General features: G+C 38.7%; 1 protein-coding gene across 1 annotated transcript; it reads right to left on the bottom strand.

The window, feature by feature from the left end:
- Nucleotides 1-1,592: 1,592 nt before the first annotated feature.
- Nucleotides 1,593-13,873, bottom strand: CUNH6orf58 (chromosome unknown C6orf58 homolog). Its single transcript, XM_017827635.1, has 6 exons — nucleotides 13,552-13,873; nucleotides 9,292-9,378; nucleotides 6,210-6,394; nucleotides 4,888-5,021; nucleotides 4,198-4,436; nucleotides 1,593-1,711 (listed from the first exon to the last, which is right to left on the bottom strand). The coding sequence occupies exons 1-6, from the start codon at nucleotides 13,871-13,873 to the stop codon at nucleotides 1,593-1,595; spliced, it is 1,086 nt and encodes a 361-aa protein (XP_017683124.1).
- Between the last annotated feature and the right edge of the window lie 5,684 nt (nucleotides 13,874-19,557).

Raw genomic sequence — 19,557 nt, 5'->3', positions numbered from 1 at the left:
AAGGACTTGTGTCTGGCAGGCATGCAGAGGGGGCTGCTCTCCCACCTCAGGGTCAACCTGCTGGGAGGGTGGGCTCCTAAGGGCAGCCTCAGAGGGTCCCTGCTGGAAGGGCCTTTGCTCAGTGGCCAGCCAGGCTGTGAGAGCTTCTTTCAGTCACTCTACTGGTGGAGGAAAAGTTCAAATGTCACCTCTAATGTCCACGGAAAATCCTGGACTGTTGCTCATGGCAGAAAGGCCATCTCTGCAATGGCTACAAATGAAACGTGGTGTGTGAGTGCAATAGAATGAAACTCTGTGCTCCAGCAGAAGAGCAAGTGGCACATGCTTTTCTTCTTCTGATTGAGTGTTGTGGGAGTGGGTTACCAACTGACATGTTGGGTGAAACCAAAACTATGAGGCAGACCTAAAATGGTGTCAGAAGAAATCTGCTTTTCCTGATTTTGACTTATGAGTCTAAGACTTGTGTTATCTTTGACTACACTGTAGTGCAGGCTATAACCTGATACGATACAGCGGGCAGTGGTCCTGCACTCCACCATGGAAAGGGAGCTCCAGCTATGCCTGCTCTCCAGGTGGAGTTTCCATAAAGATGGAGGATCCAAGCCAGCAGATTTTCCAAGAAACTTCCCTGTCCCACCTCCTCACAACCTCTGTTTCCAAGTTATGATTGATTCCCAGTATGTGTTATCACCATGAAGACTGCGATCAGCACTTGGGTTTGAGTGTGCCAAGCACTGAGATTACAAACATTGCAAATATTTCTCTTCCTCAGTAATCAAATCTAACATATGACACACTGCAACAAGAGGATTAGACATGGGAGAATGGAAAAGCAACCTGTGCTTATACAGGATACATAATCACATAAATCAATATATAGATCAAAGTTTTCTTGAAGTAAGTATAATGAATCAAAAACCAGAAATCTCTGTTGTCATGTAAAAGTAGCTACAGAATGAGGTAATTTGCTTCAGGACTTCTTTGGATGGGCTCTGCACTACCACGAGGCATTTACTTGTTGCAAAGCAGCCTACCGAGGGAATCCGTCTGTACTCTAGTATTTAACCTGAAAAGCCTGAAAGCTTCAAATTTGATTGCAGCTGGTCTGCAAAATAACAGCTTTGGTGGGAGTCAAGACATTGGTTTTTGATCAGAACTTCAAAGAAAAGTTTCTGGTGATCATCTCTTAGACCATCAAGGACCTGAGTAATTCCATATCTGGTGGAATCCCTGTCTACAGGGACAAAGAAACCCAGTCTGAAACAGAATATAATTTGCCTGCATTTAATTTTGTGTCCAATAATGATACACTATTTATAAAGTCAAAAAAGTAGTAAAGTAATATTAAGTGTGAGGCCTTTTATTTATAAGGAATTGAGTTAAAAAAATGAGATAATTAGAAAAATTAAGGATAAAAATATTGATTCAATATGAGAGAGATGCACACATGGTTTCTCAGGAAATCTTGCTGTAAAAAATTACCAAAGCCAGTATACCAGACACATGTCTGCTAAAAGATAAAATCAAACAATGTTGGAACTGCTCTTTCTCAAGAAACTGGGCACTGTCAAATCATCTCCTTCCAAATCATTCTAAATTCCCACTAGGTCAAGCTGTTGGCTCAAAGTCAAGCTTTCAAGCAGTTCTCGGCCCATTTTTCTTCCTGCTTCGTTAGACATAGCCTTTTGCCAGAGCTTCAGCAGCAATCCTCCTTGGAAAGAAACACAACATGACATTGTCAAATTAGCATGGAGCACATGCAGCTTGCAGCATACAAGGGATGAAATACATGCCTGCACTTGTCTCTCCTGTGGACAGTGAGAAGTAGACAAAGCCGGAGCTTGCTGATGGGGTAATAATTGCCTACAAATGCGTAGGGAGACACAGGCCATTCATTCAGCTCAGGATCCTTTGTACTGAGAGACAACTGGGCTTGTTCCCTTGTCACAAGTGTTGCAAGTCAAGATGATTGAAGACTCATGTTAAGGTCTTGGTCTGCACTTGCACATACCTTCATGGTTTATGAAGTAGTAGTGTGGTAGTTATAACTAGGCCTGTCTTTCTTTTCACTCTATAACAAAGAATTTGTGCTTTCTGCCAGCTAAGGCCTCAAGCTAATGAAGAAAATAATCCCCAGTATTTATGTCCAGGCAATAAGATGTGGCCCTCTAGGAAGTGTGCCTGGCCAGCCCAACCTAACATTAGCACCAGTTTGCAGGATAGTCATTGTTTGCTCCTCACTGATCAGTACTGATCTTTATAGTAGATAAAGAGTCTATAGAGGAAATTTGAGGGTAAAAAGTCTACTAGAAAACAAAGAAGAGTTATTCTCCTGCAAAACATGCTTTTGTATAAAACTGGCAACGTTGAAGAATTGAATTTGCACAGTATTGTACTGGGGGAATGAATTAGGAGGAGAGGGAAGCAAACAGTCCTCTTGCCTAGGAGGACCATAAGAGGACTGCAGAAAAGGTGAGGACAGCAGGAAAGGTTTTGGATAACGTGGCATATGCTGCTCTACCTTTGGGTATCAGTGAGGGGCAGAGCATAAAAAATAAAGATTCTGACTGTCCATGGATTGAGAAGCTTTAGAGGTAGCACAGCACTCTCTCAGTACAGTTCCTGCTGGACTAGCAGAGGCAACTAGAAGAAAATAAAGAGTAATCAAAGTCTAAATCAAGAAATGAAGTCTCACTCTTGGTTGGATGGAGTCCCATCCTAGGAGGTACTATCTGCTCTAGTCTATCCCTCTATCTGCTGTTGAAGTTTGCAGTACCAGAAGAGGACTCTGTATCTCACAGAATGTACTCAAAATTTTGGGGAATCTGACTCTACAAAAACAGTATGTCACATTTTGTCACCTGAGGTTTTTAGCAATAATGTAGGGTCTTTCAGGTTCCTGCTGATGCTGTGGATCCAGACAAAATATATTTCAAAACTTCTTTTTCTCATCTGCAAATCAGTCACCAGACTGAGTTAGCTGGCCTTTAATTCTCAGCTGAATTCAAAGCTCATCCCTTAGAGCAGAGTCAGGGAAACCTTTTCCCTGCAAAGCAATTTCAGGATTTCAGCTATGAACTTTATTTTGGCTGCACCTGCATGAAACTTCATCTCTCTCTTTCCTTCCATCTACCATATTCAACACTGATATCTCCTTTCCTCTATCTCTGCATTGTTATCCTCACCTGCTGTGCTGCCCTGGTGCTCTTCTCCCTCCCTGCCATCCTGCCAGTCATGCTTTTCTTTGCTCTGCCCCTTTTTCCCTCTGGAGGTAAGTCAAGAAACCCTGAGCTGTGGCATAGACTACCAGGCAGGGGATAGAGCTGTTAAGACCCTTATTCAGATTCTGAGGAATAATGCTATATGGAAAGTGGGAGGGAAGCACTCTGTGATGGGAGGGTGCTCTTTTGTAACACTCCAGAGCTTCATTTCACATCTTTTTCAGCTGCAAATGCAACTGGTGAGAGAATTTTCACTGAAATATATGGACAGAAGAGAATCACAAATGCCATAACTAGGCATACTAATTTTTCAGTGCATTTTTATGTTCTATTTCCATTTAAAGATTCGAAATAACTTTGCTTCATAAAGGTCAAACAAAAATAGCCAACCCAGCAGTATCTTTGCATGAATTGAATCCTCAGAAGAGTGTAATTCTATGTCACACCACTGGATGGTGATGCATGACTTATTTTGGTGAAGATGATGAAGCCAGCATTGTCTAAGGATACAGTTTTACTGGGACAAATTATGTTCTCTCAAAAATGAAAACCAGAACACTTGTGAACTCACAAACTCTTGCTCATGATCGTTTAGTTTTTGTTGTTGTTGTTCAACTGATCTATTAACTTCATTAACAGCTTTAATGTTTCCAGATTCAACTGATGAAACACAAATTAGTGTCTGTGTTTTTAAAGTTCCTATGAAAACCGGGGGGAAAAAAGTAAGATCATCTGCTTAAGAAATGCATTTGTCTCACTGAAATCCCATATGTAGTCAGTGTTATCCCATTGCTGCATTTGCTCTCTGGTGTGTTGTTTGTTTATGGTTGTATTTTTAACTGTTTTACTGTTAGTCTCTAAGTGTTTATAGTACTTTATATAAAAAATTCACCGTATTCATATGGAGAAAGGTATGTAGAGAGAACAAGATATTAAATATCTATGGACTGCAGACATTTGTAGGTCAGTCTCATACCTGTTAATTTATTTGCTTTATGAAGAGCTCTCACTGAAACCAGAACTTTATTTTGCCGTGGACTGAAGTCACTAATGGATGGGGGAACATCCCCTTCAACAAGCATCCTCGGGGGCAGGAAAGCCTGGAAGTTGTTTGTGGTTGGTAAATCTGTAGGGAAGTGTGTGGCCGCAATGAAATCTACAGCATTAGACCAGCCTTCACCAAAATTTGCTTCTGGATCAGAGAGATATTTTAAGCTGAAAGAGATGAAGATAAAAAATGTAACAAATAATTGAAATCTCCTGTAGAACACATTATTTGATCATTTATCCCAAATGTTTTTGTTCAGTATAAGATCCTGAGTGGTCTTAGTGCCACAGTGACCTAAAGCCTCCTTCAGTACTTTACACCTAATTTCTCCTGGTATTACTGCCTCTGCCCAGACTCAAAACAGCTCCTGAATGAGACCCTGGCTCCCAGTGGGGAATCAACATCTCATTTTAAGGGCACAGCCTGCTTGCCCATCACAGTCTGGGCAGCCATCTCTCACTGGTCATCCCATACTCCGAGAGAGTGGAAAGAAGAGCAGAACCTAAAGAGTAGATGCCTAAAGTAAGAAAGCTCATGCAGACTTTGTTAGGATACTATCCTTCCAAAGAGGCATGAAGGTGGGAAGATCCTCCTTGGCCACCTTTCTCATCCCCTTACCTGTCCTGGAACTTGGGGAGTGCATAAGCAATGGAGCTAACATGTGCCTTCCACATAAGACCAAGGGCATCATCCAGTTTGAAGGAGGAGAAGGTTGCAGAGCTCACAGCTTTGTGTTCTGTAGATAGTAGATACTACAGCAATAGGGAGGAAAAAAGGCAGAGAATGAGAGGGGGGATCGAAACACAATGAATTTTTTTTATTTGTGCACATACTTCACAAAATAAGGAGTTTGCAAGCTAAGGAAAATTGCTTTTGAGTAGTTAGAATGTGCTGCTTTGTATGTAAATATAATGTCTGACATAGAGACAAAAAGATGATTAATATAAATTTTTAAAATGAATATGTATCCACGCTGGAGTTAATAGGAGCTGCTGTTCTTTGATATCAACAGAGCAAGGGTTTTATCCACATACTTTAGGTATTCTGTCAGTGGACTTTTGTATCCAACTTCCGTGGAAGCTACTGCAATGAAATACTGGATTCCTTAAAAACTTGTCTCTATCCTTTTGGCAACAACTTTCTGGAGATTTTCAGAAAACAAGAAAATTATCCTTAATTGTTATCATTACGGTTACTTGAGGAGTTGATATTTTATAATAATTTCTGAAACATGCTGCGTAGAAAAAATGATCTTATGAAGACAAATCCAGTCTTTCAAAAACTCTCAAAGTCTCTCAAACCCTCTACCTTCACTCAGAGGTGCCAAAAGGAACTTATAGTTATTATAAATTATTTGACTACCAACAATAATGTTGACTGTAGTAGTCTAACTATAAAAAATAGTTATTAAATCTATGAAATAAGAAATATTGTCATCTTTGGGATTAGGGAACAGCTGAATGTGGAGGAAAGACAATATCTACTTGCATGAATAAGTGTCCCTCTGAATGAAGTTTCACATTTTCAGGTTTTTAGATGTCTAAAGGAATAAATGAACCCTATAAAACCAACCCAAGGCCATTTCTTAATGGCAGTGTTCCATCTCACATGCTTATTTTGCATTGCTAACATAAGCAGTATTGGAAGAATACAAATATAATTGTTAACAAAGCAGTTCTTGGGAGAGGCCAAATTACAGAAATTATCTTAAAGGAAGAAAAGAAAAATCCATAACTAGTAAAAATCATGGCCTTCTTATCTCTGACTCAATTTATGTTATGCTTTTCATTTTTCCTGCTTCTTGCTTTTATATGAAGCTGTTATTGAAAGAAAACTAAGCTCTCTGAGTCTTACAAGTGACAGTAATAATAGTTTTTAAAGGTAATATTCTGGTCTCATTTCTAAAACTATGTGGGGGGGGGGAAAGTAACATTATTTACTTCAAAAAAGGCCTTCCAGTCATCCATGAGCTTGGGCATGCGAGACCTGCAGTCTGCAACACTGTAACAGAAATCATCTTTTCGCTCCTCTGGTGGCAATATTTCTACTTCGAACGGCAGCTGCCCGAAGAGGCCAGCCTCCACTGCCCCCAGAAAGGGTATGACAGCCAGGTAGTAATTCATACCTGTAACAACAATTAAAAAAGAGGAAGTGTTAATCACAAGGAAATGAAAAATTCCTGCATAGAAAAGTGAACTCTGTCCCACACCAAATTCAACCGTTTCAAATTGCCCTGATACAACTGTGTTCAGCAGTGGGACATATTTACTGAAATGCACTAATGGTGTCATCTGTATTAATTTAGATATGATTTGTAATGTTCATTTATATATTGTCCTTTAAGAGCCTTGCATGAGCTTACAGAGGGCTTGACTTTACCAGAAATGAAGACACTACTGAAAAAAAAGTTAGATCTTTGTAGACTGTCACAGACAGGACAAGAAAAACCTCTCAAATATTAATTGCAAACTAAGTAAGAAAGACTAAAGGGTACCCCACAAGTATTGTTTTCATTAAAAAATCCCCTTCTTTGCATCCTAGACATAAGAAATGAAAAGGCAAATACTAGCAATATTTTACTGGAAAATAATAATTTTGCTTTTAAAAAATATTTCACGCACTGAAAACTGCTTAAAAACTACCTCACTTTTTCTGTCCAGTTTTATTTTAGGGTGATGGCTTCCTTTGGTCTGATCCATAATTTGGAGCAGTCAGATCCAGCATGTAGGAAACTCAGGCTCATTTCTCACCTCTGCCAAATCATGTCTGCAGTGAGAGTGCCCATAGGGCTATTTGATATTCCACATTTGAAAGGAGAATTTTAAATTCTCCTTTTAATTGTGTCCCCTTTGTAGAAATAAAGTTTAATAACTTTCAGTGAAGTAAAGCCTGGAAATCAGTTATTCTCTTTTTTGTGTGGGTGCCTCTGAGCTGCTGTGCTGAAAAGTCATTTGCTTATGGTCTCCGGGCCATGGGCTGCCCTGGTATGTTTTATACAATCACAGCAGTGAGGACCAAAATTACCAAAACCTGACGACCAACCATGTATCCCTGTCCTACTAATGGGAAACCGTCATTCCACCTTTTGGGGAGAAGACCATAAAACACAGTTCAGCAAAAAGGAGTGTATACCTTGGCTATAATTCACCGGGGACTATCTGTACAGGAACACTGAGGGAGCTTGGTGTATTTCTCTAAGGATGAGATGAGAAGAAGGATGGAGTGGCAAGTATGAAACAAAGGATAGAGCAACACAGTGGTATTGAGATTATGCTCCTTCAAAAACAATGCAGCTCAAAAATACATATTACTTTTGATGCCCTATATATATTAATGACTAAAGTCACTCAAACTCCACCTCAACATGAAATGTCATCAACTCTAACTTCAGCTTCTCCCTTCCCTCAAAGAAATTAATATAAATATCACTTAAGTAGGGAGGGAGGTCACCGAAGACTCAATCGTAACTTCTGGGATCAGTCGACAGGCTGAACCTGTCTTCTCCCCTATAGGGATGCTTATTGAGTAAGAATCTCATTTTATGCAAGCTAAATTATTATCTCTAGCTAGCTTAGTGGTTAGAGCTTGTCTATATATTGCTTCAAATTCATTTCTGCAGTCTGTTACTATCAACAGCAATCTCTGAACATTAACCTGTCACAGTCTTCTACTATCAGTGTGTTTGTTAATAAAGTGTGTTATTCTGTAAACTATTTGGTGTGAGTCCTTCAAGGGCACTAGGAGTGGCTGGCAGCAATATCATACTTGACAAAACTAGTCATACATACAGAGCGGGAATGCTCTTGGTGTATGAACCTGAATAGGTTGGTTGAACCACCCTCCAAAACAGTGAGCTAAAAAGACTGATGTTCTTAAGTAGGGAGTTTCCCATCCACCTAGGGGTGTATTTAAATGTGAGTTTCTTCTTTAAACTCATTCCTGGCTTCTTATGATTACTTGTGCCAGAGAGGGCAGCTCTGAAGGACAGCTGAAAGCACTGATACACTCAGAACAGTAAGAGACATTTCCATGCAGTCTCAAAGACTTTTTACATGTTCTTGCTGCAATAGGCTAAATCAAGGCTGAGTTTATACATTTTTGGAGGCAACAAAATTGATATTGAGCAAACATGCAATATTTAGAAGTAAGTGAAGAGCAGGAATGCAAACACTGAGAAGGTAAAGGTGGTGGTTTCTATTCCAGAAGGGTACCCTGCTTGCACAGGGCTATGAAGTGACTCTTATTACTTGTCACTTCATGGGACGCCTTCCCACAGAGCACGTAGTGCTATCCAACCACAGAGATGGGAAACTGAAGCTGGAGTGAGTATCGCAGTCGGCTTTGGTTTTACTCTAGATTTACATTTTAAATTTTCTCTGTGCTTGTACCTTTGTTCACTTGAAGACATATACATTTAATTGCTGGCTCACAGCCAGAAGCTTCATTCAACAAAGCATTCCTGTGGCAGGGAAGGGACAGAGCTGCTCGCTGAAACCTTCTGGCAGGTCTGGTGGAAAGGACAGGACAGCAAGAAAGCTGAGGGAGCAAGGGACAGAAGTGATGGAGGGAGAACATGCTATGGGAAAAAGAACCAAAGGTGATTGCAAGAACCACAAAGATTCCTGCTTGACATTCTCACACAAGGTTTTAGTTTGAAGTGCTAGCATCTAAACTGAACAAATCTGCTGTTGAGTAATTGAAAACTGCAAATATCTACAAATATCTACAAATACAGGTAACTGTCAAGGTGTTTCCCACTTATTTAACATAAATTTTTGCAGTGTAAACATTTTTAAAGCTGCAAGTTTGGGGTTTTTTTCTCCTTCCTCAAATATATTATCAAAATCAACTAACTTTCATTAACTCACACTTAGGTGTCTTACTGCAAGTTTGCAATGGAGCATCACATAACATGGAAATTACATTGTAATAGGGACTTCTAAGGGGAAGAAAGATTTAGAAATAGCCTTCTAGGACACTAATCTTATTCTGGAGAAGAACAGTGTATTAGCATATACTTACAGGACCACCAGCTTCTTACAGATAGGCACAGGAGGTCTCCATGTTCATAGCCACAGGAAGTTGCACCAGAAGGATCTGCTAACCTACCTGAATAAATCAAATGAAATAACACAACAAATACTTATCAAACTTTTCACACAAGAAATCCTACTGAGATGAAAAAAATATGTAGGAGTAAAGCACAGAATTTTGCTCAGAGAAGCAAAACAATTACTGTTGCTTTGTTTCATAAACTACTCTTCCTAGAGTAGTTGAATCTCTCGGTGCATAGTAATTTGATTGTGTTGTACAGTTTGATTTATACCTCACTGTGAATTTATGGAGCTGTTTGAAATCATGACACCACAGTGATATTTTTACAGAGGTGTAAATATATATTCACATAGAGAGGTAAACACGTGCACAGCTGATGCATAATTTCCAATAGATGTAGGGCTTACTAGTGCAGGAGAGCTGCTTAATGAGCAGAATAGCACCAATTAAGTGTACTAGTAATTGTCTCACCTAATTGGGTTGTGTGATACAGAATCCCTTTCAGTTTAATCATGCATACAAACATGGCCTTACTGTGAAGCCAAGCATGCAAATGTTGTTGTAACTGATTAGGAAGGTTTTCAAGCATCTATGCTGTAGCAAACATGCAAGACATTTCACAATTATTCGTGACAGCATGTAAGGCATATTTTACTTTAAGCATGTGATGTGAAGAAACAGCCCAAGTATTAAAAGAATAACGTACATGTATATGAAGTGGTAAGTAGTCATGTAGTGTGTCAGGAAGTCTGCTTGAATTGCATGATGTGAAATTACCATGGTCTAGTCCAATGACTTGAGCTATTCCAGAAGCTCTCAAACTCTGCCCTGCAGAGCACTTACTCTCTGACAAGTCAGCTGAATGAAGACAGCATCATTTCTGTCAGATTAGAACTAAACCTCGTTACCAAATCAAATTTTCTGATACTTTTTGCTCAAGAAGAAGAGATGATCATGAACAATGTGGATACAAATTATCCTAATTATCTTCCCTAGATGACTGGACAGAGCTTGTGCTCTGGGGCATGCTAGGTGCTCAAACTCATATCTTTCATTAGCAGAGCACATGAACTTGCAGTGATGAGGATTGCAGTTCAACTGGATTATTTTTTTAATGAAAAATTATAATTTTTAATATTAACAGAAAGATTATATTTTTTGATGTTCTACTTCAACAGAGAGTGCCAAAAATAGGCACAATAGATCACTGGTATGCAAAGGAGATGAATGGGAAGGATAAAGGATAAGAAGAAAAGAAGACAAAATGTTGCAAAGGAGTTGTATATGAGGTTTATGAAAGATTGTTAGCCTTGGTGTTTTGGGAAAATGAAGAGTCCCAGGCAGTATCAGTGATAATTATAAGATATGTAGTAATTACTAGCTGTGCTTACAGGTCTATACTCCATTTTTGTTGTTTCTGCTCCCTCCTATTCCCTGTACTTAACATGATCGTTATTTCAGTCTACCCAAGCTAAACTGTCTCTCTGTATTGACAGTGTCCCCAGCTGTATGTTATCCCATCAGCAAGATCTTTTCACTATTTTTTGTGGAAAGGTTGTTACTGAAAATGCTAAATGCAGTTGTTCTTATCTTGCTGAGGAAGAACTCTGAGCACATCCTCCATTTAGTTGTGTAATTCTCTTAGCAACACTCATCACTAAATTCTCCTTCAGGTGTTCCTTTACCAAATTTACAGTTCCCTGTTTCATTCTTATCTTGTAAAGTATCATTAAAAATTTTCATCCTATGCTTTGCTTTTACAAAGCGAGGAAATACATTTCTGGACTTCGATAAAACAACATTCATATAATGAAAGAAAATATCAAGTTAGCCTGACACAATCTACCTTTGATTCTTGTAAGCTGTGCTTTATCCCTTTTTCTGTTTAGTTCTATGTCTTTAATTATTCTTTCCTCTATACTTATTCTAATGTCTCATCTACTGCTGATGTAAGACAAATGTTTTTGTGTTCTTATCCCACTTTTCCTTCTTCTTAAATATAAGTACAATCTATCCTGCTCTTCAGACATACAATGGTGCCTGAATCTTTCTTGAAGTTCTTGCTCCTGAATTTGTGCTTCACATATGTGAAGTGGGGGTAGAGACTACCCAGTTTCCTCAGTTTGTGTAGGTAGGACTCCCAGTCTAGCTTCATCTCCCAAGTGACAAATTGTGCTTCCACAGTCTCATTCCTAACATCCATTTTGTCTCAACATAATTTTCTCTACTGTAAATTTAGGGAAATTACTGATTTCATTTTATGTCCATGAGTAGATTATTGCAAATCTTTGTACCGCTCTTATTAAGTAGCAGCTTTGCTTCCTCTTTATGGCTTATACAGAACTATATCCATAAAAATATTTTCTCAGTAACATAACTTTCAAGACCAGACAGAACTGTTAATTCAACAATTTTTGTAGCATTTTTAAAGATCTGTTTTCTTGCACTCTGGACTCAAATCCTGCTTTTGTATGTCCAAGTTTATTAAGTCAATGTACAAACACTTCAGCCATTCCTCACTAGTTTATCCCAGCTGCCTATCTCAGTTAGGTTTAGCCTTTTGCTAACCTCAATGCTGAATACAGCAGAATTATGTCGTTCTTTGTCCCTTATCTATTTATTTTTCAACTTCTCATTTTTTTTACTGTAAAACCTTCTAGTAGTTTTTTAACCTTCTGGTCATGTAATTTCAAAAATATATCTCCTTATCTAAGGACCAGTCCTATGACTCTTTAGGTACATCTTTACCTATCTATGCAACAAGATGCAAATCTTCCTCTCATCTACTACGTCCCTCATCTCTACTTGGAAATCCTCACTGCAACAAGGCACATCCTCACTTTGTGGAAGAGGCCATTCTACATAACTAGATCCTTTCCAGCAGGTAACCACTGAAGTGTAGCTTCTGCATCCAGTCATCTTTGCCTCACAGTGGGTCAATTCTCCTGCTGCACCAGCCTCTCCCCTTCTTGTATACATAAAAAAGGGAAAGAGGAAAAAGATTGACTAAACTCCAACCAAATTCTTCTTGTTGCTGTCTGTTTGCCAGCTAGTTTCCTGCTTGGATTTTGCTTACTATGTTGTTTTCCTAATTTTTACTTAGGAGTTAATTTTCCATTAGTTGTGACTAAATGCTGGCAGCCTTGCTTCACCGCCAGCTGCAGCACCTCTAGCTTCTTCCAAACATACAGCTTCAGCCAAACCACCACTACAGATTATATCCAATAAAAAAAAAAACCAGGCAGACAGATACATTTGCTTACATCTTGTTACCACCAGGCACAAGTTTGTGAAAACATCCTTGACTTTTATTCCCCTCTTCCCCTCTTTTTTTGATTGCTAGAACAAGGTGAGTTCAGCTCTGGCTTTGAAAGGAAAGCTTCACTGACTGCTGTGTGTGAAACAGCCTCTGAGAGAATGCATTCTCTGATAAAGCCCCCAGTAAGATATTACAGCCTTAGCCTTAAGGGACCTTTCGCATGTGTTTCTGCGTCTGCTTCCCTGTCATGAACAGGCAAATAAGAATGACTGCCCTAGATAAAAACAAGCTTTTAGGGGATAAACCATTAGAATTTGGACAAAATTGAAAACACCACAAAAACAAATCAACAACAACAGAAAAACAAACTCACAACCCCCACAAACAAACAAAACAACCTCAACAAACAGAACAAGCTTTAATTTTTGTAAAAAGTATATCTGGAAAATAATGAGGCTACTTCTAAACTGATCATAAAGAGCAAATGGAAATAAATTCTCACAGGGACAGGTGGACTTTTAACTATCTGTATTAGAAATTAAGCTAAAACTACCTATAGAAGATCATAACATTAACAGCCATTAACAAAAAATAAAAGCTTATTAGTTAACAAATTAAGAGCAACCCTGCACAGTGCAGGCCCTGAAATCTATCGACTATAAACTGGAACAACTGGGAATGCCTTTTCAAAGATTTTCTGCTAGCTGAAATATTACCCATCTAAACCACAGATCTTCTGTATTCTGACCTCTTCCTATTAGGAATTTTAATAGCTATTGCTCAACAAGGCAAGGGTGTTCTCTTTGTTCAGCATTTCTTTTTCAAATTGGCAGCTTAGCTCAGCATGTCAAAGTTTACACATACTGAGGCTACGCTGGGCTTTCGGGGCAAAAACCTTGGAAAGGAAGACTCAAAGCAGATCCAGTAAATACTTTGCTAATCTAACATTTTAAGGACATAACTCATACCTGTACGAAATTGCCATCCATGCTGCAGTGGTAATCCCCAGAGAATGTTGCCAGTGTTTTGGAGTCCAAAGGCACTAAAATATTCGGCTGAAGAATTTAGCAAGCTCTTATACACTCCCAGTCTTTCTTGATAGTTCCAAACATTAATGACAATTTTGTTGTCCTTTACTGGGAAATCCAGCAGGTTTTTAGGGGCAAGGTCCCACAGAGGGGGATATTCATCTTCTCCAGGGACTTTGTTTTCACTCCATGCTGCAGCCGTCACAGGACTCAGGGTAATAGTCACTATAAAAAGAGTATATATGCCAAGGCAGGGCCACATTGTGAAGGTTTGTAACCCAGGTGTTTGTGGCTGCAGGGCTTTTATCAGGAAAGGTGAGGGCTGCGCAAAAAAGGGTGACTCAAACACAGAGGTCTCCGTTGTCGCCCTTCCCTCTTCCCAGTGACCCTGACGTGGAGTTGCCAGATTAGCAACTGTGTGAGTAATGCTCTGTCCTTTCCATGGAATCTAGGGAGCAGCAACAGATGTTTAAGAAGAATCAACCTAATCAGAAGATGTCCAAGTCTGCGCTGCCCATGACATATACCCACCCTTCCATATGGCTGAGGTGCTATAATACTGACTGTAGAGTTGCATTATCAAAATTTTTGTTGCAGTGTTTCTTACTAGTTGTCAGCTTCCCTTTCCCAGCCTAGTTCCTTCAGGTAAAAAAGGGACAGCAATGCCATAAAGCTCACCCCAGCACACACGCAAGGCAGAGTGGGGCTAGGGCTGAGGTACTCTGAGGAGGGCTCAAAGCGCTGACAAAGGAACAGCAGTGACATATGGCCGGCATTGCCATTGGCACCTTTGTCTTTTGGCCTCGAGAAAACTGCCTGCAGCCTTCAGGTCATAAGAGTGTTGGAAATAGCCAAATCAGCCTGTCTGCAAGTACTGACTTGTCTTGTGTGGAAATGGTCATCATTGTAAAGTCCTAAAGTCTCCTACTAAACCTCCATGATCTTGTAGCCTGCAAAGGGAATACAAAGACCAAACCTCCACTGATAAAAGGGGTGTCTAAGTTACACTCCAAAAAAAGTGAAACTGTCCAGCTGCCTTCCTCTCACCTACTTCTAGGAATTCTGGGACTTTATAATCTTCAGCTGCTTTTTCTCAGATAAGCAATGGTTGCAAAAGAACACTCAGCAAACACATGGTTTGTTATCTCCGTAGTCTTTTATTTGCATGAGAAGAATTGCAAATGCCCCTTTTCTTTGAAGTAATTCTGTGAGTTTCGGTTGGGCTTTGTGTGCCTAAAGTACCTTAAACTGTGGATGGAACAAGTCAAAAGTGGCTGCAAACTTTTCACAGTAAATTTTAAAAAAATTTATCAGTTCAATTCAAAATTTTTCCATTTTCTCTATGTATTAAAGAGACTTTCTAGTCTCTAAATATCTAAATAGTATGATTTTTCAATGATCATTTATTATTTTTGGCTCCACTACTGAGAAAGAAACAAAGGCTTTTGAAATACATAGATCGGAGAACGCTTTTTCTAATCATGCTGCCTTGCAGAGGTTACAAATAATCAAGCTGTTCTTTCATTAACTTTCTGTGAATGGGATTTATCTAACCTCACTGTGGACATTTAAATACTAACCTAGCTATGAAGATTCCCTCGATAGCCAAACCAGAGAATGAGGCATGTCCAGAATGTAACTCATTTAAAACACACCACTGAGAGGAGTATTGCTCCTGACTGGCTGTAGAGGGAGTAGAAATTACAAGTTTACCTTTAGACAGAGAAAAAATATTTTAGATTGAATAAGATCAATATTGTTTTACCTACTTTTCTGAAATAATTCTTTCAGAAATGTTTTCAAAGGTACTTTTTATTTCCTTGAAATAAGACATTCTGTGAAATAATACTGAGGATAAATGCCAAGAACTGTGTTGATTTCATACATACATACATATATATATATATCTATATATATATATATATTAGGGTCTAATTGAGACAATTGGCAGTAAGGCTCACCTAAAAAGGAATAATGCTGAAAGGCATTAACTAGGTCACAAGACTTACAGAGGAAACCTGTGACTCAATGAAATAAAAGGCATAAATTTCATAATTGCACTAGGGCAAAAATTTTATTTGGGAACATGAAGGAGTGAGTAAGAGTGGCTGGCTTTTTGTTTTTTACCATCACTGAAGGAAGTGTCCAAATCAGGAGCCTAAATTCTTTCTGGTTTTCTATAGTCAAGGGGGAGAGTTTGAATTTGCTAGTGAGAGATACCAGCCATTTGTATTACAAATTATTTTGCTTCAGGTAATTAAGGTAAAGAGAGGTGAATAAACTTCTTCACTTTTTTTTGCAGAGGTACAGTATATTTAAATCCTCATGACAGATTACATATAGTAAATTGATTGGTTCCATGTTTGTGTGGAACTTTATTGTGCATGAAAAACTGTCCTCCTGCTCTGCCATCTGGAAAAGTAAACCCTATTAACACTGGTCTGGGCAGGCGTAAAAATATTAATTACTAGTCTGAATGCAAAAATGTACTTTCTCAAAAGACTTATAATACAGAATTAAGAGAAATTAATGACATAATGCTTGTCTTATATCAATTTTTGAGCTATTTTATAGAAAAAAAATTGTGTTGTATGCTAAATGGTAAAAAACAAAACTTGAATACATCTACTTAGACAAACTCTGCTGAGTTCGTTCACTTTTAGGAGTTTCAGCCTTTTGCTTACTATGGTAATAAAAGGACTTCAACAACCCAATTCATCTTTAAAGAGTCAACAATAATTTTTCCGTAGTACAATAAAAAATTCTTTCTGAAAAATATTATAATTAATTTTATAGCTCTTACTCCATTTTTGCATTTATCTGTGTCAGCAAATATGTTGCTGAAGTTTCTTTAAGTCTTTAGGGACAATGGTTTTCCTTTGAGAAATATCTGGCGTTTCCAGTTTGGAATCCAGGCCTGTTGGTTTTGCTGTCCTGAGGGGGGGACGGACAAGGGTGTGCTTCATGTGATATCAATTGGACTTGAGTGGTGGTGATGTTGGGTGTTGAGTCATAGCACCCCTTCAGGGCTGTCAGCATTTTAAATAAGTGGAAGATTAAGGAAGACTATTAGTAATGTCAGCACCTCTGTTCTTTTCACAACTCTCTTAATAAGCACCCTACCAGTTACTCAGTAAGGATGTGCTCATACAGACATTGCAATAGAAGCACATGCTGGAAAAGACTGTAGATTATGATAGATGGTAATTTCAGGTCTGATATGTAATTGTTTTCAAGTTTCAAGAGACAACTCTATAGTTTTCAGATGGGCTACAGATTTTGCTTCAAGATAACAGCAGAAAAGCTGGTAAGCATCAATTAGACTGGTTGAGGTGACTGCAAGAAAAGATGGCAGCCTTAAGTCCTCAGACTATCAAAACATAAAGTTCTGTAGTCCTGGTGGGATACTCTGAGGAAGGAACTGGAAAGCGAGTGAGGAAGAAGCATCAGTACTCCCACGGGAGTGAAATCAGAAGCATGTGAGAAATCTTTAGATTATCTGGTGCTCTCGCTACCCTTCAATCACATAAAATAGCACTGAAAAGAAGGGTTCCCACACTTCATATGAGGGCAACTGTCCTAAGAAAAAGAAGAATGAGTTTTCATTTAGATGGGATGTTGTTCTGGATGAGCCTCCCTATCACCTGGCACATTTTTTCATGCCCTGACATTTCCACCAGTAATTGTGAGTGCTCCTTGACTGTGATCTGTTCCAGGGAAAACAAGACCACATTGTAGCTGAAGGTATTCTTCATGTATTTCACTGGATAAACTTAGAACAGTGGATATATTTAGGTTACTTACTCATATTAGTTGTTATTGACTGCAGCTATCGTTTTGAACAGACTTTCTTTTTGTCACAGGCAGGGATATTTGGCAAGGGAGGATCTCTCTGGCTTCAGTGGCCTCCAGCAAAACCCCTTAACAGGGCTATAAAAGAGATTATAAATTGCTACTGGTGTGGTTGTGAGTAAAGGTCATCAGCTAAACCTCATGACCATGAGTGGGCTCTGCCACTAATGCTACAACACACGTGGTAAGACTGTCAGGCATCTGAGGGGCAACTACATTGCGTATGTAGTGGACCTAGCAGCAGGTGCTGCATCATCATATCCTGTCTTCTCCATATGTCCTTGGACCTAACATTTCTCCTTCTTTGGAAAACATCATTCTCATGTTGTTCTCCCCTCTCCAAAAGACTTCCCATATTACCTGCTGATCTTGCATCACCAGAAAGAGTAACCTATGCTGCAGAGCTGCAGATCCTGACAATCCAGACTATAAATTGTGCTGATAAATGTTGGTGAAGTGTGGTCATAATAATATATTCACTTTATCTCTCTCTCGCTTTCTTTCTTTTTTTTTTTAACAGAAGCAAACTATTGAATTGGCCATACAGAGTAGCACAAAAAAAATCCCAACCAAACCAACCAAACAAAAAAAGAAATAAAAACAAACAAAACCACAAACAAACAAACAAAAACCCCAAAACCAAACAAAAAACCTCAACCCCCCCAAACCTAATAATCAAATCAAATCCAATCACTCCTATTTTAGGAAATACTAGATTCATAGCTGTGGTGGGATTTTACCATATGCAGTTTTTCTTTCCCAGATGAAGCAGCATTCTTTCCATGGAGCTGGCTGGGTGAAAGTCTGGCTGGATAACTGGCTACAAAGGCAAGTGTAAGTCCAACATTTCCAGAGTTCCAATTCATAATAGTAAAAGAGGAGTAACTACCAGCAAGGTAAACATATGGATTTAGGAGTAAGCTACAAGATGTGTAATGCGTACCTGAAGCTGTCCCAGGTGTACTCTTTCAGATCAGAGTGCTCCAGAGGAGTACAGACCATACTCAAGTTCCTGAGCAGGCTTGCTTGCAGGACCAATGTGACTTTGTGTGTGGGCAGATAAGTAGATAGATAGATGGATACAAAACCAATCAACCAAAAAAAAAAAAAAACCAACCCTTCATCAGACCCAAAACAGGAAAATTTGAATTAACCTATAGTTTTCATTTTCATAATGGTATTTTGGAGGTATATTTTCCTTAGAGGTTAGTTCAGATGACACCATAACCTTCACATCTTTTTGTTATCTTCAGTTTAGAAGGTGAAGCTTAAGCTGATCACAGACTCAAACATCTGTAGAATTTAGCACCTACAGATCTATGGTCTTCCACATCACCTCTTCAACACCTACTCTACAAGACATCAACCTTATTTTCATATGGTGGAATTCGTTCCTTTGAGACAGACCACACAAAACCTCCATTCACTGGAACAGAGATTTAAAAGTTGGTAAAACCAAAATAGATAGATATATTCCTGAGAGCATCAGGGTTGTAAACACATGTCTAATGGAGGAAGATGATAGTAAATTTTTCATATAATATTTCTATTTTGTCTCAGAAGTAGTTACTCAAATACCTCCCCAAGACTGTGTACAAAGTCAAGGAAGTCTTCTGGCTGCTTTTTTGTATATCAATAGGGAGTGAGCAAACTGCAGCAAAAAATACTAGAATCACATTGTCAGCTGATGAAAGATTTTCAATCTTTCATTAATTATGCATCCATTTATAAGACAAATTAACTGAATCTTCACTTATATTTTTAGCATGACATTTTGATTAGATGAAAATGAGAATAAGTGGGAATAACTAATTAGAAAGAATCACCATAATGGCAAAGATTCATTAAAATAAAGGCACAAATTTCCAAAGCAGTAAATCTGTAGCTAGATGCTGGTGCCCAGATTTACTGATGTGAAGTATGCAAAATGACTGCATCAATTAGAAACTTGGACCAAAACAGCTTTTTTTTGCCATTTGGAAGGAGTAAACAATTATTTCAGGAATTAAAATCAGGATGTATTTTGAGGCACTTGAAACTCAGAGACTGCAGAGAAAATTTTCAGAAGACTGTGAACCATCTTTTTCCAGCTGC

Source organism: Lepidothrix coronata, unplaced genomic scaffold (genome assembly GCF_001604755.1).
Source record: "Lepidothrix coronata isolate B3197 unplaced genomic scaffold, Lepidothrix_coronata-1.0 Scaffold5, whole genome shotgun sequence".
Classification (NCBI taxonomy): domain Eukaryota; kingdom Metazoa; phylum Chordata; class Aves; order Passeriformes; family Pipridae; genus Lepidothrix; species Lepidothrix coronata.
This window is presented reverse-complemented; position numbering and strand designations above follow the sequence as displayed.

What these genes read in the sequence shown, in the direction of transcription:
- CUNH6orf58 (XM_017827635.1), bottom strand. Translation starts at nt 13,873, where the DNA reads ATGTGGCCCTGCCTTGGCATATATACTCTTTTTATAGTGACTATTACC. An exon ending in TGGATGGCAATTTCGTACAG is followed by an intron (nt 9,379 to 13,551) that starts GTATGAGTTATG and finishes TGATTTATTCAG; the next exon opens with GTAGGTTAGCAGATCCTTCT. An exon ending in TGTAAGAAGCTGGTGGTCCT is followed by an intron (nt 6,395 to 9,291) that starts GTAAGTATATGC and finishes TTGTTGTTACAG; the next exon opens with GTATGAATTACTACCTGGCT.